At 42.2% G+C, this 24516-nt stretch overlaps 1 protein-coding gene across 2 annotated transcripts in view; it reads left to right on the forward strand.

The window, feature by feature from the left end:
• The first annotated feature begins 22753 nt into the window (after positions 1–22753).
• Positions 22754–24516, forward strand: part of LOC110510244 (relaxin receptor 2) — a 184512-nt gene continuing 182749 nt past the window's right edge. The window contains exon 1 of one of the 2 annotated variants that reach the window (XM_036967527.1): positions 22754–23751. In XM_036967527.1, coding sequence (XP_036823422.1) covers positions 23664–23751 — 88 coding nt within the window. In that variant the 5' untranslated portion in view covers positions 22754–23663. The remainder of the gene's footprint in view (positions 23752–24516) is intronic. The other variant, XM_036967526.1, reaches the window with a different exon arrangement.

The following is a 24516-nucleotide window of genomic DNA, read 5'->3' on the forward strand; positions in this document are numbered from 1 at the left end:
GAACAGTGGGTTAACTGCCTGTTCAGGGGCAGAACGACAGATTTGTACCTTGTCAGCTCGGGGGTTTGAACTAGTCCAACGCTCTAACCACTAGGCTACCCTACCGCCCCTTTGGTCAGTATCACACCTCATGTAGCCCAGGCCATAGTCCTATATGTTTTAATAAGGTCAGTATCACACCTCATGTTTTGGTCAGTATCACACCTCATGTTTTGGTCAGTATCACATCTCATGTTTTGGTCAGTATCACACCTCATGTTTTGGTCAGTATCACACCTCATGTTTTGGTCAGTATCACACCTCATGTTTTGGTCAGTATCACACCTCATGTAGCCCAGGCCATAGTCCTATATGTTTTAATAAGGTCAGTATCACACCTCATGTAGCCCAGGCCATAGTCCTATATGTTTTAATAAGGTCAGTATCACACTTCATGTAGCCTAGGCCATAGTCCTATATGTTTTGATAAGGTCAGTATCACACTTCATGTAGCCTAGGCCATAATCCTATATGTTTTAATATGTTTTAATAAGGTCAGTATTTTATTTGTTTATTTTATTTTACCTTTATTTAACCAGGCAAGTCAGTTAAGAACAAATTCTTATTTTCAATGACGGCCTAGGAACAGTGGGTTAACTGCCTGTTCAGGGGCAGAACGACAGATTTGTACCTTGTCAGCTCGGGGGTTTGAACTCGCAACCTTCCGGTTACTAGTCCAACGCTCTAACCACTCCCTGCCGCCCCAAGTATCACACTTCATGTAGCCTAGGCCATAATCCTATATGTTTTAAGGTCAGTATCACACCTCATGTAGCCCAGGCCATAATCCTATATGTTTTAATAAGGTCAGTATCACACTTCATGTAGCCTAGGCCATAATCCTATATGTTTTGATGCCAGTGGTTGTAGTAATTAACTGTCCCAGATTATGTTTTGAATCGTTATTTCTCACACAAAATAGGTCAACTTTTGTACTATGGGGGATAGTAGATTTTGTAGATTTTGTAGATTTAGCTTTTGCTGTTCGCTTTTGCTGTTCGTTAATAAGGCCTACTCATCTTGTTGGCTGACGAAAAGTAAATGAGGACAGTTCTTCAAATATCTTCAATATGCACCTTAGAATTGGATGCACCTTAGAATTGGATGAGGATGAAGACGCAAGCATTTGTGTCTGTCTTCACTTGTAGCCTGTGAGAAAGACCAGATCACGTGACACAGAGCCGTGGGAGTGAGATAAGAGGTGCTTCAGAGCAGGCAGCTTGTGGTGGATGAATCAGAATTAGTTGGGTAACATAGATAATTAAGATGTCTTATCTGCATAATATGCTTATGTGATATACTTGTTATTAGAATATCAGAAAGGGAAGAGGACAGGATGGAACATGGTTTTCATATGCGAATGTGTCTTTACCTATTCTTAAACCATGTGAAGGGATGGCGTGATTAATGGGGAACCAATTACTTGTCTCCACAATGTCTGTGCGCAAGTCACTCCCTCCTTTGGCATTGGGGGGCGGTGTATGGCAGTGTCTGGAACCATTGTATGTCCTCTCTGATGTTGCACTTATCCTGGGATAGTGTATGACCTAGAGGCTCACTCCCCTCAGTGAGCTTGTCCAAGAGAGGGGTCAAGAAGGGTTTTTACTTGAGATGGGAGTATCTAGAGTTGACAATTGAGTTATGCAATTGGATGAGGTAATGGTTCTGTGCTATGAAGTATCAGGAACGAGATTAGAACCTTATCTTAGGAACCAAACTGAACGATAATTTATAGCAAAGGTTATCTGGCTAAGGGATACTCCTTTCTCATTATAAAGTCTTCCTTTGTGAAATGTTCCTAATATCTGTGGTTTGTCATGTCGACTAGGGGGGTGGATCTTTGCTATAAAAGATCTCAGTAGCCATTGTGTTGTGACTTCCAATGGTTCATTAGAAATGGTGCATCATTGAATGTCAGTGCTATTGCAAAACTCTTATTGTTAAAGATGTAGTTTAAGTATAAATCTGACTGGTGTGTGAAGTTTGTCTCTCTCCCCATTTCTTAATGCAGAAATTAACCACCACAAGCTGCAAAAGGCAAGATTTTTTTTAGGGTGTATTGTGGTCACACAAAGGGGATGCCGCCGGGAAATTTGAGGCATTATCAAGTGCTTCTGAAATTGTGAATGAGAGATTGACGAAGTTTGTACAGCCTGCGCAAATAAACTAAGCAGAGCTCATGCCTTTTCAAGCGACTTGTTTCAAATCATCACAGAGTCACATATCATGCAGCCTGACAATGTATTACAAATCAAAACATATAGCCCAACTTTTGTAGAACAACTTAAGTTACATTATTAACTCTAAATGTAGCATATAGGAGTACATATTTCTTTGCTAACCGCTCAACACAGAATAGCCGCATGTGCGCACTCCCTCAAATCGTTTGGAGAAAATATCCTTTCTATTTTATTTAGCTTTGTTCAGTTGTGTTCTTCATACTGTAAAATAACATAAAATAATGCTACGGAATTCTAAGCAAATATTGTCTGCTAAATGAACTCGTGTAGCCCACAGCCATATGGCACAGCCAAATCACGGCCTAACACGAGGACAACTCAAGAGTATGCCATTCTGTTCTTCTGAAATAGACTACATTTTCTTCATATCATGTTTCTTTAGACCTGTCTAAAGTAAATAATGGATTTTTTGTGAAGGTGTAGGCTACATTACATAGATTTATTAGACTTTTTAAAAATGTAGATGTTCCAAAGGGCTGCATCCGTGGAAGCCAGGAGATAATAAATGTGTTTATGTTAATTAACGGTGTCGTGACTATCATTAATGTGATGACTGCTATTACCTACTACATTTAATTGTTACATGATTAATTTAATCGAGTAATAATTAAACGTAGCAGGTAATTGTTTGGAGAGAGAGTCATGACAACGGTCAATTACCGGGAGACCGACAGTTATATGCTTGACAATCCCGAGTTTACAAAATTTCGTGAGCCCTAATTATGGTAAATCATATCAAAGGCTGCACTGAACTCTAACAGTACACAATCTTCTTGTTATCAACTTCTTTCAACCAATCATCAGTCATTTGTGTCAGTGCAGCACATGCTGAGTGCCCTTCTCTATAAGCACACTGAAAGTCTGTTGTTAATTTGCTTAAAGAGAAATAGCATTGTATTTGGTCAAACACCATTATTTTCAACAGTTTGCTAAGAGCTGGCAGCAAGCTGATAGGTCTGCTGTTAGAACCAGTAAATGCAGCTTTACCACTCTTGGGGAGCGGAATGACTTTGGCTTCCCTCCAGGCCTGAGGACAAACACTTTCCTCTGGACTCAGATTAAAGATATGACAGATAGGAGTGGCTTTAGAGTTGCATCCCATCCTGAGTAGCTTTCCATCTAAATTGTCAGTCAGAAGGTTTGACATTATTGACTCATAACAATCATTTTTCCACCTCTCCCACACTAACTTAAAATACTTTTCTTTCTTTCATTTTTTTTATTTTAAATACTCTTCATTGTTGGCATTTGCCCCCTTAGCCAAAGAAGTAATCATTCAAATAGGGGGCTCCCGAGTGACGCAGCGCTCTATTCTAACCCTTGGTTCGATTCCAGGCTGTATCGCAGCGGTCTAAGGCACTGCATCTCAGTGCTAGAGGCGTCACTACAGACACCCTGGTTCGATTCCAGGCTCTATCGCAGCGGTCTAAGGCACTGCATCTCAGTGCTAGAGGCGTCACTACAGACACCCTGGTTCGATTCCAGGCTGTATCACAGCGGTCTAAGGCACTGCATCTCAGTGCTAGAGGCGTCACTACAGACACCCTGGTTCGATTCCAGGCTGTATCGCAGCGGTCTAAGGCACTGCATCTCAGGGCTAGAGGCGTCACTACAGACACCCTGGTTCGATTCCAGGCTGTATCGCAGCGGTCTAAGGCACTGCATCTCAGTGCTAGAGGCGTCACTACAGACACCCTGGTTCGATTCCAGGCTGTATCACAGCGGTCTAAGGCACTGCATCTCAGTGCTAGAGGCGTCACTACAGACACCCTGGTTCGATTCCAGGTTGTATCGCAGCGGTCTAAGGCACTGCATCTCAGTGCTAGAGGCGTCACTACAGACACCCTGGTTCCATTCCAGGTTGTATTGCAGCGGTCTAAGGCACTGCATCTCAGTGCTAGAGGCGTCACTACAGACACCCTGGTTCCATTCCAGGCTGTATCACAGCGGTCTAAGGCACTGCATCTCAGTGCTAGAGGCGTCACTACAGACACCCTGGTTCGATTCCAGGCTGTATCGCAGCGGTCTAAGGCACTGCATCTCAGTGCTAGAGGCGTCACTACAGACACCCTGGTTCCATTCCAGGTTGTATTGCAGCGGTCTAAGGCACTGCATCTCAGTGCTAGAGGCGTCACTACAGACACCCTGGTTCCATTCCAGGCTGTATCACAGCGGTCTAAGGCACTGCATCTCAGTGCTAGAGGCGTCACTACAGACACCCTGGTTCCATTCCAGGCTGTATCGCAGCGGTCTAAGGCACTGCATCTCAGTGCTAGAGGCGTCACTACAGACACCCTGGTACAGACACCCTGGTACAGACACCCTGGTTCCATTCCAGGCTGTATCGCAGCGGTCTAAGGCACTGCATCTCAGTGCTAGAGGCGTCACTACAGACCCCCTGGTTCGATTCCAGGCTGTATCGCAGCGGTCTAAGGCACTGCATCTCAGTGCTAGAGGCGTCACTACAGACACCCTGGTTCCATTCCAGGCTGTATCACAGCGGTCTAAGGCACTGCATCTCAGTGCTAGAGGCGTCACTACAGACACCCTGGTTCCATTCCAGGCTGTATCGCAGCGGTCTAAGGCACTGCATCTCAGTGCTAGAGGCGTCACTACAGACACCCTGGTACGGAAACCCTGGTTCCATTCCAGGGTGTATCACAACCGGCCGTGACTGGGAGTCCCATAGGGGGGCGCATAATTGGTCCAGTGTCGTCTGTGTCGTCTGGCGCATAATTGGCCCAGTGTCGTCTGGCGCATAATTGGCCCAATGACGGCCTACACCGGTTTTGCCGGTTAGGCCGTCATTCTAAATAGGTTTTGTGCTTAACTGACATGTCTAGTTAAATGAAGGTTAAATATATATATATATATATATTTTAATAATTAGCAACATCAAATGATTTTGGGATGAATAAGCCATCTGATTCTATGGAAGATTGAGTTTAATTTGTCTTTCTGCCCATAATTTCATTTAAAGTACTCCACATCTTTCCTCATCATTCTTTATCATTGATCTTGGCTTCATAATACAGTTTCTTCTGCTTTTTGTTGAGTTTAGTCATATAAATTTATACATTTTTCAATACAGTTTTTCAATTTCTCATGAATCCTTTGAGCCTAACAGTTCTAACAGTCAGGTTATTAACAGGTGCATGTTTATCAATAATTGGAAAATGCAAGTTCATCACTTCATCAAGTGCAGCATCTGGATGCTCCTCATTAATCACATCAGACCAACAAATGTTTGTATCATCATCCACATTAAAGTCACAGCAAATGATTTTGTATGATCTCTTATACATTAGTTTAGACCCAGCTGTTGGAACGTTGGGTCTCTCCTGAATATAGCCACTATATTGTGATAACTGCATCCAATGGGTACAGATACAGCATTAAAACAAAGTTCTACAGTATTACTAAACATGTGCTCAATAAGGTAATAATAAATCAATAATAAAGACGTTCCCTCTTGAGTGGACAGCTTGATGGAGACCTGTCAATATTCAGGTCCCCAAGAAAGTAGACCTCTCTGTTTACATCACAGACACTATCAAGCATTTCACACATGTTACTTAGATACTGACTGTTAGCACTTGGTGGCCTATAGCAACACCCAAAAATAAAAGCCATTTAGATGTGTCAGGTGAACCTGCAACCACAACACTTCAATACCACTTGACATAAGATCTTCTCTAAGCATTGCTACTGCTGTATCATCAAATGAATGATCTAAGTGAGTCTCAGACATGACTAATATATGCATGTTATCTGATGTTAGCAAGTTATTGATTTCATTAACCTTATTTCTAAAGGCTACATATATTAATGTGGGCAATTTTCAGCCCTTTGCTGGGTAGCTTCTCAGAGATATCTCTGAGAAGCTAGATAGGTAATCGATGTGCAGGACCAGGTTTGTGTTGTGATGTTACCCTCGCGCTGCTGGTGCTAGTCCACGGCTCTTCTCAAGCTTGTATGTCAGCAGGGTGTATTGAATTTGCTGCTAGGCTCCTCAACCCTCAGTGGTCCTCAACCCTCGGTGGTCGGGCTAGCAGGTTGCTCGGTGAGTGCGACATCAGTCTGGACATGGTTGCCATCAGTTTTGTTTTACTCTTGGCAATGCCCAGCCATTTTGGGATATCCATGCTGATCAAAGCTTAGCCAACCAGTTATAATTAATCAGTGCGACAAAAATGTAACGAAGCTAGCTGTAGCTGTCTGAGGAAAAAAAGGTAAATTTGACCCTGCCCTGGGATCCAATGAGTTTCCTAAACAATAATGAAGGCAGTATCTTATGACGATGCATGGCTAGGTGCCCAATCACAATGGATTTTCTTATTTTAACTACTAAATATTACATTATTACTTTTCCCCTCCCTCCTCCCACCTCCTCAGATGATGAGCGCACACTGGTATATAGCCTTGGTCCCGGTTATGCACTACTGGCAGGCTTGGTGGTGCTACATTGGCAAAACCGGGCATGGTAAATAATAATAATAATAATTAGGGGGGTTCTCATATTTGTCCTGTTACACACACAATTGTGTAATGAAAATGTGTTATTTGCATATCCCAACTCCCCATGAGACACTTGCAGGGAGCGGGGTCACGGCCAGGGTCGCCATTGTACAGCGCCCCTGGAGCAATCAAGATTAAGCGCCTTGCTCAAGGACACAGCGGCAGATTTGTATTTATTTAAAAACATATACTGTATATAAAAAAATATGGGGAAACAAAACCGGCAGGGCATTTGGCTTTGCCACCACATAGCACTGGCCCTGTATATCTCTGCACCCCACATCTGTAAGGTCCCTCAGTCGAGCAGTGAATTTCAAACACACCAAAGAACACTACAAAGTTTCAGGCGTCTTTCCTAACTCAGTTTCCTGAGAGGAAGGAAACCGCTCAGGGATTTCACCATGAGGCCAATCGTAACTTTAAAATAGTTATGGCTGTGATAGGAGAAAACTGAGAATGGATCAAAAACATTGTAGTTACTCCACAAATCTAACCTAATTGACAGAGTGAAAATAAGGAAGACTGGACAGAATAAACATATTCCAAAACACGCATCCTGTTTGCAACAAGGCACTAAAGTAAAACTGCAAAAAATGTGTCCTGGATACAAAGCGTTATGTTTGGGGTAAATCCAACACAATACTTCACTGAGTACCACTCTTCATCTTTTCTTTCATGGTGGTGGCTGCATCAGGTTATGGGTATGCTAGTCCTCGGCAAGCACTAGGGAGTTTTTTAGGATCAAAATAAATGGAATAGAGCTAAACACAGACAAATCCTAGAGGAGAACCTGGTTCAGTCTGCTTTCCAACAGACACAGAGACAAATGTACCTTTCAGCAAGACAATAACCTAAAACACAAGGCCAGATCTAAACTGGAGTTGCTTACCAAGACAGCATTTCCTGAGTGGTATAGTTACAGTTTTGACTTAAATAGGCTTGAAAATCGATGGCAAGACTTGAAAATGGCTGTCTAGCAATGATCAACGACCAATTTGACAGAGCTTGAAGAGTTTTACAATCCAAGTATGCAAACCCCTTAGAGACTTAGCCAAAAAGACTCACAGCTGTAATCGCTGCCAAATGTGATTCTAACATCTACTGACTCAGGGGGTTGAATACTTACTTAAATTAAATATACAATGCCTTCTGAAAGTATTCAGAGCCCTTGACTTTTTCCACTTTGTTAGGTTAAAGCCTTATTCTAAGATTCATTAAATAGTTGTTTTTCTCATCAATCTACACACAATGCTCCATAATGACAAAGCAAAAACAGGTTTAGACATTTTTACTAATTTCTTAAAAATAAAACAGAAATATTACATATTCAGACCCTTTACCTTAGTTCTTTGTTGAAGCACCTTTGGCAGCAATTACAGCATCAGATCTTCTTGGGTATGCCGCGACAAGCTTGGCACACCTGTATTTGGGGAGTTTCTCCTATTCTTCTCTGCAGATCCTCTTAAGCTCAAATCAAATCAAATTTTATTTGTCACATACACATGGTTAGCAGATGTTAATGCGAGTGTAGCGAAATGCTTGTGCTTCTAGTTCCGACAATGCAGTAATAACCAACAAGTAATCTAACTAACAATTCCAAAACTACTGTCTTATACACAGTGTAAGGGGATAAAGAATATGTACATAAGGATATATGAATGAGTGATGGTACAGAGCAGCATAGGCAGGATACAGTAGATGGTATCGAGTACAGTATATACATGAGGTGAGTATGTAAACAAAGTGGCATAGTTAAAGTGGCTAGTGATACATGTATTACATAAGGATGCAGTCGATGATATAGAGTACAGTATATACGAATGCATATGAGATGAATAATGTAGGGTAAGTAACATTATATAGGGTAGCATTGTTTAAAGTGGCTAGTGATATATTTACATCATTTGCCATCAATTCCCATTATTAAAGTGGCTGGAGTTGAGTCAGTCAGTGTCAGTGTCAGTGTGTTGGCAGCAGCCCCTCAATGTTAGTGGTGGCTGTTTAACAGTCTGATGGCCTTGAGATAGAAGCTGTTTTTCAGTCTCTCGGTCCCAGCTTTGATGCACCTGTACTGACCTCGCCTTCTGGATGATAGCGTGGTGAACAGGCAGTGGCTCGGGTGGTTGATGTCCTTGATGATCTTTATGGCCTTCCTGTAACATCGGGTGGTGTAGGTGTCCTGGAGGGCAGGTAGTTTGCCCCCGTTGATGCGTTGTGCAGACCTCACTACCCTCTGGAGAGCCTTACGGTTGTGGGCGGAGCAGTTGCCGTACCAGGCCGTGATACAGCCCGCCAGGATGCTCTCGATTGTGCATCTGTAGAAGTTTGTGAGTGCTTTTGGTGACAAACCAAATTTCTTCAGCCTCCTGAGGTTGAAGAGGCGCTGCTGCGCCTTCTTCACGATGCTGTCTGTGTGAGTGGACCAATTCAGTTTGTCTGTGATGTGTATGCCGAGGAACTTAACTTGCTACCCTCTCCACTACTGTTCCATCGATGTCTTTCTGGAAGTTTCTTCCATCTCAACAGAGGAACACTAGGAGCTCTGTCAGAGTGACCATCGGGTTCTTGGTCACCTCCCTGACCAAGGCCCTTCTCCCCTAATTGCTCAGTTTGGCAGGGCGACCAGCTCTATGATGTGTCCTTGTGGTTCCAAACTTCTTCGATTTAAGAATGATGGAGGCCATTGTGTTCTTGGGGACCTTCAATACTACAGAAATGTTTTGGTTCCCTTCCCCAGATCAGTGCCTCGACACAATCCTGTCTCTGAGCTCTACTGACAATTCCTTCAACCTCATGGCTTGGTTTTTGATTTGACATTCACTGTCAACTGTGGGACCTTATGTAGACAGGTGTGTGCCTTTCCAAATCAGTTTTATAAATGTCTGAAGGATGATCAGTGGAAACAGGATGCATCTGAGCTCAATTTTGAGTCTCATAGCAAAGGGTCTGAATACTTATGGAAATAAGATATTTCTGATTTTTATTTTTAATACATTTTCAAATATTTCTAAAAACAGTTTTCGCTTTGTCATTGAGTTATTGTCACACCCTGACCTTAGAGATCCTTTTTATGTCTCTGTTTTGGTTTGGTCAGGGCGTGAGTGGTGGGCATTCTATGTTTTGTGTTCTCTATTTCTTTGTGTTTGGCCGGGTATGGTTCTCAATCAGGGACAGCTGTCTATCGTTGTCTCTGATTGGGAACCATACTTAGGTACCCTTTTCCCACCTGTGTGTGTGGGAGGTTGTCTCTGTTTAGAGCACTTTGCTTGTGAGCTTCTCGGTTTGTTTTTGTAGTGTTTATTGTTCTGTTTGGCGTCATTTTGCTTAAAATAAAGAAAATGTACGCTCACCACGCTGCACCTTTGTCCCCATCCTTCAACAGCCGTAACAGGTATTGTGTATAGATTGCTGATGCTATTTTTTTTTTATTTAGTCAATTTTCGAATAAGGCTGGAAAGTAACAAAATGTGGAAAAAGTAAAAAGGTCTGAATACTTTCTGAAGGCACTGAATTGGTGTTAATTTTGTTAACTTTTGTCCCACTTAAAAAAGTTAAAATGAATGTTTGTCCCACTTTGACATTAAACAGTAATTTGTGTAGATCGTTGACAATTCTTTTTTTTATCCATTTACTTACTTACTGACTTTATTGTCCCCATGTGGAAATGTTGTTGCAGTGTCGTGTACATGTTTAAAGTGGCGTTTAAATACAAAACAAAATTGACAATACAACTTTCATAACAGATACATACCAATAAAACATTTTTTTTTTTAAAGACTAGCCTGCTGGCCTTGCTGAGTCGATAGGAACATTAGCCCGAGCTATTTAGGAGGGCTATCACACCTGGCACAAATGAGGTTTAATTCCACCTTGTAACACAACAAAATGTGGAAAATGTCTAAGGGTGTGAATACTTTCTGATGGCACTTACCACAGTAATTGTATTGATTTAAACTCTTCGGATAGGAAAACACGTTTTCTGAAGTTGAAAATGTGCTCTTTGTGTGAAAATGTTAAAATGAGGTGAAATCAAATGTTTTGTATTACTAATTTACACAACCCAAAAGGTATTCAATTGGTGGAACGACCCAGCTATAGGGAACCAGCTACAGATTAAGCATGATCTCCTTCAAAAGTCATTGTTTCACTTTGGTTATTCAGGATGCAGCCCAAATGTTACCATAGTCCCCATATAGTCCTGTACTTTTGAACAGAGTTTTAATCTACACATACATGTATTTCACAGGATGTTTGGGGAGGACCGGCTCTTGGCAATAGCTGGAGCGGAGTAGGTGGAATGGTATGAAATACATCAAATGGTATCAAATACATGTTTGATGCCATTCCATCTGCTCCGTTCCAGACCTGTTTATGAGCCGTCCTCCCCTCAGCAGCCTCCGCTGATGTATTTGATATCTTTTTCATCATTTAATCAAAAGCAGTCTATTTAATTGTATTGTCATTCTTTTCAGGTGGTAATTCGGCTTTTAGTTAATTGTACCCACTATAAGCCTCTCCGTTTGCAGTAGTGTCACGGTCGTCCTCCTCTTCATCTGAAGAGGAGAGGCGAAACGGATCAGAGGACCAATATGCGACGTGGTAAGTGTCCATGGTAAATCTAAAGAAAATACTGACACTGCATACAAGACAATAAACAAATAACGACCGTGAAGCTACAAATTAGACCTGTGCTGACAGAAGCCACTGACATAGACAATCACCCACAAACAAACAGTGCAACCCAGGCTACCTAAGTATGATTCTCAATCAGAGACAACTAATGACACCTGCCTCTGATTGAGAACCATACTAGGCCGAAACATAGAAATGCCCCAAAACATAGAAAAACAAACAGACTAGACTGCCCACCCAACTCACACCCTGACCATACTAATTAAATACAAAACAAAGGAAATAGGTCAGAACGTGACAAGTAGAGAGAGATTTGACAAGGATGAGTTGAGGAGTTTGAGATTTTATGCTCCTACAGTTTTAACATCTAAATTATTTTTGGGGGCTATTTTAACTAAATCTGTGTAGTTATTATTATTTATTGGAAATAAAAAATATATTTTTGGAGTTAACTTGTTTGTCTGTTAGTACAACCATGTAATATGAGAGGCATCGGCCAGGTTTCTCACTCTGATGTTGTGTCACCGTCATTTAACTAGGCAAGTCAGTTAAGAACAAAATCTTATTTACAATGACAGCCTACCCCAGACAACGCTGGGCCAATTGTGCACCACCCAATCACAGCCAGATATGACGCAGCCTGGAGTTGAACCAGAGATTGCAGTGACCCCTCTATGCACAGCAATGCCTTAGACCACTGCACCACTCGGGAGCCCAGTGACATCAACCCCTGATGTTATCAGGAAAGGATTTGCGATCCGATCTCTGAGCACCTTAACAGAATTTAATCATAAATGAATCCCAAATGGCACCCTATTCCCTTTATACTGCACTACCTTTGACCAGGGCCTATAGGGTGTCATTTGGGAAATAACAATGGCCGCTTAAACAATGCTCCGCTGTTGTCAGACTGGAACAGAGAAAAGGCTTTGCTGCACTTTTTGAATGGATTGAATGTTGAACGGACTGAATGTTGAACGGACTGAATGTTGAACGGACTGAATGTTGAACGGACTGAATGTTGAACTGACTGAATGTTGAACTGACTGAATGTTGAAAGGGTTACCCCACCTAACATGACCACTTTACTTACAGTTGAAGTTGGAAGATGACACACACTTACATTGGAGTTGTTAAAACTCGTTTTTCAACCACTCCACACATTTCTTGTTAACAAACTATAGTTTTGGGAAGTTGGTTAGGACACCTACATTGTGCATGACAAGTAATTTTTCCAACAATTGTTTACAGCCAGATTATTTCACATATAATTCACTGTATCATAATTCCAGTGGGTCAGAAGTTTACATACACTAGGTTGACTGTGACTTTAAACAGCTTGGAAAATTCCAGAAAATTATGTCATGGCTTTAGAAGCTTCTGATAGGCTAATTGACATCATTTGAGTCAATTGGAGGTGTACCTGTGGATGTATTTCAAGGCCGACCTTCAAACTCAGTGCCTCTTTGCTTGACATCATGGGAAAATCAAAAGAAATCAGCCAAGACCTCAACAAAACATTTGTAGACCTCCACAAGTCTGGTTCATCATTGGGAGCAATTTCCAAACGGCTGAAGGTACCACGTTCATCTGTACAAACAATAGTAAGCAAGTATAAACACCATAGAACCACGCAGCCGTCACACCGCTCAGGAAGGCGACGCCTTCTGTCTCCTAGAGATGAACGTACTTTTGGTGCAAAAAGTGCCAATCAATCCCAGAACAACAGCAAAGGACCGTGTGAAGATGCTGGAGGAAAAAGGAAGAAAAGTATCTACATCCACAGTAAACGAGTCCTATATCGACATAACCTGAAAGGCCGCTCAGCAAGGAAGAAACCACGGCTACAAAACCGTTATTAATAACACAGACTACAGTTTGCAACTGCACATGGGGACAAAGATCATACTTTTTGGGGAAATGTCCTCTGGTCTGATGAAACAATAATAGAACAGTTTGGCCATAATGACCATCGTTTGGAGGAAAAAGGGGAAGGCTTGCAAGTCAAAGAACACCATCTCAACCGTGAAGCACGGGGGTGGCAGCATCATGTTGTGGGGGTGCTTTTCTGCAGGAGGGACTGGTGCACTTCACAAAATAGATGGCATCATGGGGATTTGAAAATTATGTGGATATATTGAAGCTCAAGACATCAGTTAAAGCTTGCTCACAAATGGGTCTTCCAAATGGACAAGGACCCCAAGCATACTTCCAAAGTTGTGGCAAAATGGCTTATTAAGGACAACAAAGTCAAGGTATTTTTACTGACCATCACAAAGCCCTGACCTCAATCCTGTAGAAAATGTGTGGGCAGAACTGAAAAAGCGTGTGCAAGCAAGGAGGCCTACAAATCTGACTCAGTTACACAAGCTCTGTCAGGAGGAATGGGCCAAAATTCACCCAACTTATTTTGGGAAGCTTGTGGAAGGCTACTCGAAACGTTTGACCCAAGTTAAACAATTTAAAGGCAATGCTACCAAATACTAATTGAGTGTATGTAAACTTCTGACCCACTGGGAATGTGATGAAAGAAATAAAAGCTGAAATAAATCATTCTCTCTGCTATTATTCTGACATTTCACATTCTTAAAATAATGTGGTGATCCTAACTGACCTAAAACAGGGAATTGTTACTAGGATTAAATGTCAGGAATTGTGAAACACTCAGTTTTTAAACTCAGTTTATGTAAACTTCTGACTTCAACTGTACCTGAAACCTAGACAGAAGCTCACATAGCAGCCAATTATTAATGAATGCCCTAATTGTCTGGCTATGTAGCGGAAGCAGAGTAGTCACTAAGAATCCAGTTTTAGGCCAGGAGTCAATCCCATCAACCAGAGTTGTCATACGGATGATTCAGTCTTGGGCCAGGATTCAACCATATCAACCAGATTAGTCACACTAATTATCCAGTCTCATGCCAGGATTCAATTGCATCACTCAATCAAATGTATTTATAAGGCCCTTTTTACATCAGCCGACGTCACAAGGACAATTCACACAAGTGGGGACGTTTTACCGGTCTCCAAAAAGAAAAAGGCTATTTTAGGCTAGGTTTACTATTAGGGTTAGGATTAGGGTTAGGGTTGGGTTAGGGTTGGGTTAGGGTTAGGGTTGGGGTTAGGGTTAGGGTTAGGGTTGGGTTAGGGTTAGGGTTGGGTTAGGGTTTGGGTTGGGGTTAGGGTTAGGGTTGGGGTTGGGTTAGGGATAGGGTTAGGGTTAGGGTTGGGTTAGGGTTAAGGTTAGGGTTGGGTTAGGGTTGGGTTAGGGTTGGTGTTGGGTTAGGGATAGGGTTAGGGTTAGGGTTGGGATTAGGGTTGGGTTAGGGTTAGGATTAGGGTTGGGGTTGTCACTTCTACTCCCGATCCTCCCCTCCGGTGTTCCACATCGCAGGGCATTCAGAATGACGTGCACCTGGCATTCATCATTATGTGCACCTGCGCTTCATCATAAGGCACACTTGGACTCCATCATTTCATTGATTACCTCCCCTATATCTGTCACTCCCTTCGCGCCATTCCCCAGGCAGTATTGATTATGTGTTTCATGTCTGTACGCATGCTACTCATGTTTCTTGGTTTGTTCTGTTTATTTCTAAACTCACCAGCTGCACTTACTTCCTGACTCCCGAAGGGCCACGCAACTAGGGTTAAGAGGTTTGGGCTTAAGGGTAATTTAGTTTAGGGTTGGGGTTAGGGTTAGGGTTGGGTTAGGGTTAGGGTTAGGTTAGGGTTAGGGTTAGGGGTTAGGGGTTAGGGTTGGGGTTAGGGTTAGGGTTAGGGGGAAAAAAGCATTTTGAATTGGAAATAATTGTTTGATCCCCTCAAGGATAGTAGAACAAATGTGTTTGTGTGTGTGATAATAATCTCTCAATTCACTTTGGGAATGGTTCTCTCTGTAAAGCAGAGACCTCTAGTTTGAGTTTAGCCAAGGCAATTTTTCCTCCTCCATGAGGGAAATCTGATTATCTTACACACAGAGAGTTATAATTATACATAAAAAAAAAAACTCACTTCAAAGTCTTGGTAAATTAATTATGCTTCCTTCGGTCTTTCTTCGTCTCTCGCCTCCTTTGACTCCCGCTGTGTTGGAAGAGATGAGACAACATTTGTTAAACCAAGAACAAAATATACAAATATTGTTTTGCTAAAGAAAGTAAACTATATTGTTTTGAATGCAAGCAGAAATGATTCTGCCGGCGGCGACGATCAAGTTTGAATTAAATTGAGACAGTACATTTTAAATTGAATTGGGACTGTGGGTATTAATCAGCACTCTGTAGCGATATAACTCCTGACTCAAAGCTGTGTGTGTGTTTCTGCCCTGTGTTACCACCTGTGAGGCAGCAGGTCAGGGGTATTTGACTCTTTACCCTATGAGGTCCGGAGCCTGCTAGTTTACTGTTCTGCCTGATAATTAATTGCATCTACTAGGGTCCCAGGTCTAAGTCTTTCATTAGGGGAAAATACTTTTAAAAGGCAGTTGATTCGGTTTCCAGGTCCAGAGTTTGAGGGCATTAGGCTTTATCTAACTGAACTAGATCCTGATTCTTAGCTGTCCATCGTAGTCGATGGTGACGATGCTCCTCCTGTGTTTGGGGGGGTGGGGGGGTTAGATGCCCCTCTTGTGGTTGGGGGGTAGGGGTGGGGTTAGATGCCCCTCTTGTGGTTGGGGGGTAGGGGTGGGGTTAGATGCCCCTCTTGTGGTTGGGGGTTAGGGGTGGGGGGTGGGGTTAGATGCCCCTCTAGTGGTTGCGGGGTAGGGGTGGGTAGAAGTGATTCTGGAGTTGTTGCCACTTCATTTGGCTGTGGAGGCCGATGTGCTCTCTCTCTCTCTCTCTCTCTCTCTCTGTCTCTCTCTCTCTCTCTCTCTCTCTCTCTCTCTCTCTCTCTCTGTCTCCCTCTCTCTCTGTATCTGTCTTTCTCTCTCTCTCTCTCTCTCTCTCTCTCTGTCTCCCTCTCTCTCTGTCTCTCTCTCGCTCTCTCTCTCTCTCTCACTGTCTCCCTCTCTCTCTGTATCTGTCTTTCTCTCTCTCTCTCTCTCTCTCTCTCTCTCTCTCTCACACTGTATCTCTCTCTCTTTCTCTCTCTCACCGTATCTCTCTCTGTATCTCTCTGGGTGTGTAATTCTATTGGGGCTGCAAGTCAGGGGTCCAGAGGGTTGCTCATTCGATAATAGCCAAGAAAAAGCTACCGGACAAATTCACTACAATAAAATAAAATGGAGATTTATCCCAAACAGACAGCTCAGATGGGATGGTTGGTATAATGCCAGAGAAATTAAACCAGAGTGGTTTAATAAACACAGTCATTTAGAGAGAAGAAAAGCCACCGTAGACTTGTTCCAGCAAAATGGCCCAGACCACTTCGGGTATGCAGAGGCTTACACAGGAAATCACTAATGAACTGTAGAGATGTGAAACATTTTAATCCCCATCTGGATTATGTATGGGATACAAGGGCTCCAGAGAGTTAAAATGTCTCCCAAAAATGGCACCCGATTCTGTACTTAGTGCACTACTTTTGACCAGAGCCCTATTGGATTAGGGTGCCATTTGGGACACACGATTGAATTCCGGTAGATGTAATCTCTCTGTCGCTTCAGGTGGCGTGCGCATGGAACAGATGGAAGATACTGTATTTTTTAACGGCAGTTATCTTTTTGACGTTAATAAACACGGTTCAATCGCATTATGTATGACACATTTACAAATCCTCCGGTGTGAAAACAAAGATTCGCTCACGTGTCTAAATTCTAGAACCCAGAAATAGATTTTTAGGACAGATATCATCTTTACGTATTACGCATTCAAACTTCTCGTTGAAAAAAAAGATGCAGCAATATTTCCCTCAAAAATCGTTATACCAGAGCTGAAATTATATGAAAAGTTTATAAACATAGGCTAGAGGAAATAGGGCTATTATGTGCACGTTATTGCAACACTGCTGAGAAAACGGTCTGATAATATTTACTGTAGACATATCAAAATGGTTAAGGATTGTTGTGAACCCAGAGTGAACTGTAGTCAGACTATATACCGTGAAAATAATTACAGCGAGCCTCTTAGTTGACCGGGATGGCCATTGGGAATGGCTGGTCATTAGGTCGTGTGATGACGCAAGGGTGCACCATGGGGAGCAACAGTTTATGTATTTATTTGGATCCCCACCAGCTTTTTGAACATGCACCAGTTACTCATCCCGGGGTCCACAAAAAAACACAAAACACGACAAGGAACGAAACACTGCTATTTTTTATTTAACCTTTATTTAACTAGGCAAGTCAATTAAGAACTAATTCTTATTTAGAATGACGGCCTACCCAGGGCCAAACCCTAACCCGGACAAGTCTGGGCCAATTGTGCGCCGCCCTATGGGACTCCCAATCACGGTCGGTTGTGATACAGTCTGGAATCAAACCTGGGTCTGTAGTAACGCCTCTAGTACTGAGATGCAATGCCTTAGACCGCTGCGCTACTCAGGAGCATACCCAAGATGTCATGTCCAGATTAGATATTGGTGGAACTAGATGTTTGTGTTGGTTAAACACTGACTTGAACTATAGACTGAAAGCAACATGAGACACATTTCCTGTTTGATAGTGTTAATCAGTCATACGCTGCGTTATGTCAGTTGGCAGGAGTTACCAAAGACACAGACATGGGCAATTACCACAAAAATAAATAATAATGGAGAATAACAAGATCATAGTTATTAGACTCATGACAAACATAGGAGTTAACAGTCGCAATGTTATCACGCACTAAAATGTTTTAATACTCTTTGTTATAGGTCAGGAATACGAGCCTTGCATATGAAAAGATAAGAGTCGACGTCTGCAACTGTGTCGGAAATCTAATTAGCATAATAATTAAACCCCCATCGATATCTGTCTATTTGAGCTAGAGATCTTTGTTTGTTGAATGATCTGTGTCTCAATCCACCGCTTCCACCTATGTTGCACTTCCGCATCTACGGTGAAAGGTGGCAGAACTAGAGCGTGTTTGTCAGACCAGGAGACATCCCGAAAGTAGGTTAACTGTTCAGGGGTAGAACCACAGATTCTGACCTTGTCAGCTCCAGGATTCAATCTTGCAACCTTTCAGTTACTAGTCCAACGCTCTACCCACGAGGCTACCTGAGATCTAGAGCTGCCATATAGACAGGACAGACATTTCAAAACAAACTTCCTTTTGATTTTTTTTTTTTTTTGTATCTGTTTTTCCATGTATGAATCTGTTATTCAATGTGTTTCAATGGGATAATTGAAGTAAGTGTCATCCAATAATTTATTTAAATACATATATTTTTTTTATACCTACAGGGGTCCTGAAATTCTAAACCTAACAGCTAAATAATCATTGGTATGACCATCTTAAAACAATTAAATATGTTAGTTTGGGGAATAATACAACCCTCCCCTAGCAAAAGACAAATGTCTCATCTTCCTCAGAGAGAAATTGACAATCCGTTTTACAGCCTCAGAACCTCAAAGTAACTGATTTATAAGGCAGTTTAACGTCTTCCAAGAACAGCTACTCAAATACCTTATACAGAAGAAACAAACATGTCATTCATATTAGAACATCAATTCATAAAATCGGTAAAAGTCCCACAAATCCTCCCTTATGAAATGGGGCCCCTGCACCACTGGCGAGTAGTAACATACAAGGGCCATGACAGACGGACCGGGGAGACTTCACTTCATACCAGTGTGGATGAAACCATGACCTACCCAGTACTTACGGTATCCGTAGCCGTTCCATCATTTAGGCACTGGGTTTTCTGTTGCATGACTCATGGGAAGGAAGGTAGCCTAGTGGTTAGAGTGTAGGGATGGTAGGTAGCCTAGTGGTTAGAGTGTAGAGATGGTAGGTAGCCTAGTGGTTAGAGTGTAGGGATGGTAGGTAGCCTAGTGGTTAGAGTGTAGGGATGGTAGGTAACCTAGTGGTTAGAGTGTAGGGATGGTAGGTAGCCTAGTGGTTAGAGTGTAGGGATGGTAGGTAGCCTAGTGGTTAGAGTGTAGGGATGGTAGGTAGCCTAGTGGTTAGAGTTTTGGGATGGTAGGTAGCCTAGTGGTTAGAGTGTAGGGATGGTAGGTAACCTAGTGGTTAGAGTGTAGAGGTGGCAGGTAGCCTAGTGGTTAGAGCGTAGGGATGGTAGGTAGCCTAGTGGTTAGAGCGTAGGGATGGTAGGTAGCCTAGTGGTTAGAGTTTTGGGATGGTAGGTAGCCTAGTGGTTAGAGTGTAGGGATGGTAGGTAGCCTAGTGGTTAGAGTGTAGGGATGGTAGGTAGCCTAGTGGTTAGAGTGTAGGGATGGTAGTTAGCCTAGTGGTTAGAGTGTAGGGATGGCATGTCGCCTAGTGGTTAGAGTGTAGGGATGGTAGGTAGCCTAGTGGTTAGAGCGTAGGGATGGCAGGTAGCCTAGTGGTTAGAGTGTAGTGATGGCATGTAGCCTAGTGGTTAGAGTGTAGTGATGGCAGGTATCCTAGTGGTTAGAGTGTAGGGATGGTAGGTAGCCTAGTGGTTAGAGTGTAGGGATGGTAGGTAGCCTAGTGGTTAGAGTGTAGGGATGGTAGGTAGCCTAGTGGTTAGAGTGTAGGGATGGCATGTAGCCTAGTGGTTAGAGTGTAGGGATGGTAGGTAGCCTAGTGGTTAGAGTTTTGGGATGGTAGGTAGCCTAGTGGTTAGAGTGTAGGGATGGTAGGTAGCCTAGAGGTTAGAGTGTAGGGATGGTAGGTAGCCTAGTGGTTAGAGTGTAGGGATGGTAGGTAGCCTAGTGGTTAGAGTGTAGGGATGGTAGGTAGCCTAGTGGTTAGAGTGTAGGGATGGTAGGTAGCCTAGTGGTTAGAGTGTAGGGATGGTAGGTAGCCTAGTGGTTAGAGTGTAGGGATGGTAGGTAGCCTAGTGGTTAGAGTGTTGGACTAGTAACTGAAAGGTTGCAAGCCCGAATCCCCGAGCTGACCAGGTAGAACTCTGTTGTTCTGCCCCTGAACAAGGCAGTTAACCCACTGTTCCCTGGTAGGCCGTCTTTGTAAATAAGAGATTGATCTTTAACTTAATCGCCGAAGTTAAAATAAACTTAACAGGTTTCAAGTGTCACATATGAGTCATTGGTACATCATAAACCAACCAAATCCCATTATAGATACCCTGGTCCAGGGCAACATGTGGAATACAGGATTTTCTGCTTATCCAAAATTAAACTTGACTTCAACAGATTATTCTGAGTGAGAGTCAATGTGGCAGACAGGTGGAGGATTTAGGGTTGTGGAGGTCTTCATCGTTTTGGTGGTCTTCATGGTTGTGGAGGTCTTCATGGTTGTGGAGGTCTTCATGGTTGTGGAGGTCTTCATGGTTTTGGTGGTCTTCATGGTTGTGGAGGTCTTCATGGTTGTGGAGGTCTTCATGGTTGTGGTGGTCTTCATGGTTGTGGAGGTCTTCATGGTTGTGGTGGTCTTCAGGGTTGTGGTGGTCTTCAGGGTTGTGGTGGAGGTATTTAGGGTTGTGGTGGAGGTATTTAGGGTTGTGGTGGCAGCCAGTTAGAGATCTTCAGGGTTGTGGTGGCAGCCAGTCAGGTGGAGGTCTTCAGGGTTGTGTAGTTATTTTGGCAGGAACAAGTCACTCAGTGTTGTCTTCATAAGTTCCTTGAATCAAAACAGTGGACAGGACACTGGGCCGACAAGGGGACCTATACATCGTGTAATTAAAGTTGAAGTAGGAAGTTTACATACACCTGAGCCAAATACATTTAAACTCAGTTTTCCACAATTGCTGACATTTAATCCAAGTTAAAATTCCCTGTCTTAGGTCAGTTAGGATCACCACTTTTCCATAGAAAATTTGTGGGCAGAACTGAAAAAGCGTGTGCGAGCAAGGATGCCTACCAACCTGACTCAGTTACACCAGCTCTGTCAGGAGGAATGGGCCAAAATTCACCCAACTTATTGTGGGAAGCTTGTGGAAGGCTACCCGACAGGTTTGACAGAAGTTTAACAATTTAAAAGCAAGGCTACCAAATACTAATTGAGTGTATGTAAACTTCTGACCCACTGGGAATGTGATTAAATAAATAAAAGCTGAAATAAATAATTATCTTGTCACGTTCTGACCCTAGTTCTTGTGTTATTTGTTTGTTTTAGTTGGTCAGGACGTGAGTTGGGTGGGCATTCTATGTTTTGTGTTTCTAGGTTGGTTTTCTGTGTTCGGCCTAGTATGGTTCTCAACCAGAGGTAGGTGTCGTTAGTTGTCTCTGATTGAGAATCATACTTAGGTAGCCTGGGTTTCACTGTTGTTTTGTGGGTGATTGTTTCCGTGTCTGTGTTTGTTCACCACACGGTACTGTTTCGGTTTTGTTCACGTTTATTGTTTTGTAGTCATTGAGTGTTCAGTTTATGTTTTTAAATGAACAACCATGGACACTTACCACGCTGCATCTTGGTCCGATCCTTGCTACACCTCTTCAGAGGAAGAGGAGGAAAACCTTTACATCTCTCTACTATTATTCTGACATTTCACATTCTTAAAATAAAGTGGTGATCCTAACTGACCTAAGACAGGGAATTTTTACTTGAAATAAATGTCAGGAATTGTGAAACACTGAGTTTAAATGTATTTGATTAAGGTCTATGTAAACTTCTGACTTCAACTGTACATCAATAGTTACACACTGTGCTCAGTAATTATACACCATTGTGCTCCTTAATTACACAGCGTTGTGCTCAGAGAGGAGATGGGTAATGATTCAACCTCACAGTTACACACAGGTATACTGTATTGCTATACACAGGCAGACATATAAAACGTAGAATGGTAGTGGTTCTCTAACAAGAGAGAATAGAGACAATGAATATTCACATACCAAATGAATACACCAGGGCAAGAAAGCACATATACAGCACCTTACAGAATAGAGAAGAAACTATTGGCAAAGAACTGTATAGAACTCAAAGCTTAATATTGAACAACTAGCAGTACTATACACTGATAGAGTTTCCACAACTTACTTTATACAAGCACACCATCCCACAGATTTGGGAATGAGTCCAGTTGTGTTGGGCAGGGAAGAGGAGTTTGACGCTCTCTCTGCAACTGCTAGAAGAAGATGGAGAAGGGGCGGCAGGAATTGGGGATCTGAAACCCAAGATTACTGCCTGTGATTGGCTGACTCGACGGTGTGATAAGGCACGTGGCAACCTGGTCCCTAGCAACCAATCGGTTTGGTTAGGGCCAGAGGTGTGGAGGGCAAGTTACATATTTTGTCTCTGAGATAGTACTGTGAGATGGTGTGCTAAATGCCAACGCAGGTAATTCTGTAACACAATTGGTAAAGCCGAAACTTGTATGGAGGTGATGTATTGCGTCAGTTCCATTGAGGGTTTGACTAATTTGGATTTAGTTTGCTGTTTCTATGACAATTCATGAAAAAACTATTGAGGATAATAGATTTAATTACAATTTTATATAACCTGATTATTACTAGACAATCAACACGAATTTTGATACAGGTTGTACAAGTAGGCCAGGTCTGTTTTGAATAACTTACACTGTTTTTGAATTTTCTACGACAATCAATACATAAGTTATTGCGAACTAGATATTTAAATGCGTTTTAATATGATTTGATTATTTTATCAAATCAACACTTTACTTTTTATGCAAATCAAAGGTTGTAAAAATAGGCCAGACCTTTTTAGAATAATTAGCACTTGTTTTATGTTTCTATGACAATCAATTCAAACGTTATTGTAAAAAATAGATTTACCCACGGTATCGTACCCACTACACAAACTGAATGCGATTTTTTTCTGCGCGACCTCCCGAGGTAAAATGTAGACAACAGTATTGTCTCCTAGAACTTCTCGAAAATGTCCGTTTGCTATAATCAATGTGAAAATGGTATTGGTCTGACTGACTGTCAGCCGCTGCACGAGATCCCTCATTCGTCTTCATCTTGTTAGTCTGTGAACCTGACTGTGTGTGAAAGAGAGAGAGAGAGAGATGAAGTCTGTTGACGCACACCGCCCAGCTTTTCCTTGCTCAGTTATTAGTCTAGTTTTTTTAACGCCCTCTGCTTTAATATAATGATCTGATATGGGACCGCGTGTCACAGTCACGGTTCCGCTGTCATGTTCGTTAACGGCAGAATGTTGAGCAACACCGGTGGAGTCGCGAGGGAATTCCTAATGTGGAGCGCTATCTGGATCACAGACAACTGACCCCAAAACAAGGAACATGAGACGCGGTAAAGTTCCCATACCGATACTGGATGTACTATCGGCTATTCTGCTGCTCATGCACCTGTCTGAAATGACAGCCAGGGGTAGGTTAAACTGGAATTACCAATATTCTATTTCATAATAACTAAATGTATTACCGATGTTTACCTGCATGGTGCCTATAGTATTTGCTATTGGCACCAGGTAAACTCATTTTCTTCGGCCAGCTGAGAAACTGATTATGATTCTGCATTTATAAAAACGTATAGCATACACTTTAACTTTGTCCTTTGTTGTGTTGTGTATTTTAATGAAAATGTAGCCTATTTGTCATAGCGCACCGGTTGTGCGTCCAATAATTTTCTATGAAAATTGCAAACGGTTTATTACGTTCGATATGCCTGTTTTATAGACTTCAAAGCTGGCTCACTGTTGTTCACTGAAAGTTGTCTACTGAAACTATAGAATTACCTAACCTTAATCCGAATTTGACAACCGGCTATAGTTACTTAAAACCCTATAACTTTAATACATTTTGATCCCTATGCCGGTTGAATATACACTTCTGTTTTTAAAGTCTTCAAGGAATAGCAAGAATATCTGCGTGACTCACACATAATTACCGTAAGGTCTGTTATAGATGATTATGACAGTATTGAAAGATTTTCACACTACCACTATATTCCATTTGTATCCTATTATTAATCGTTTATTTGGAGAGAGTTTTTTAAAGAAGTTTTGACCGCAGACGAGGAATTCAACCGTCATAAACACACATCACCACCGAGGGTTCAAATGTGCGTCAATGTATCAACCACCAACAAAGACACCTTATCTCCCAATGTTGCATATTACTAGCCAGTGGGTAT

Source organism: Oncorhynchus mykiss, chromosome Y (assembly GCF_013265735.2).
Source record: "Oncorhynchus mykiss isolate Arlee chromosome Y, USDA_OmykA_1.1, whole genome shotgun sequence".
Lineage (NCBI taxonomy): Eukaryota > Metazoa > Chordata > Actinopteri > Salmoniformes > Salmonidae > Oncorhynchus > Oncorhynchus mykiss.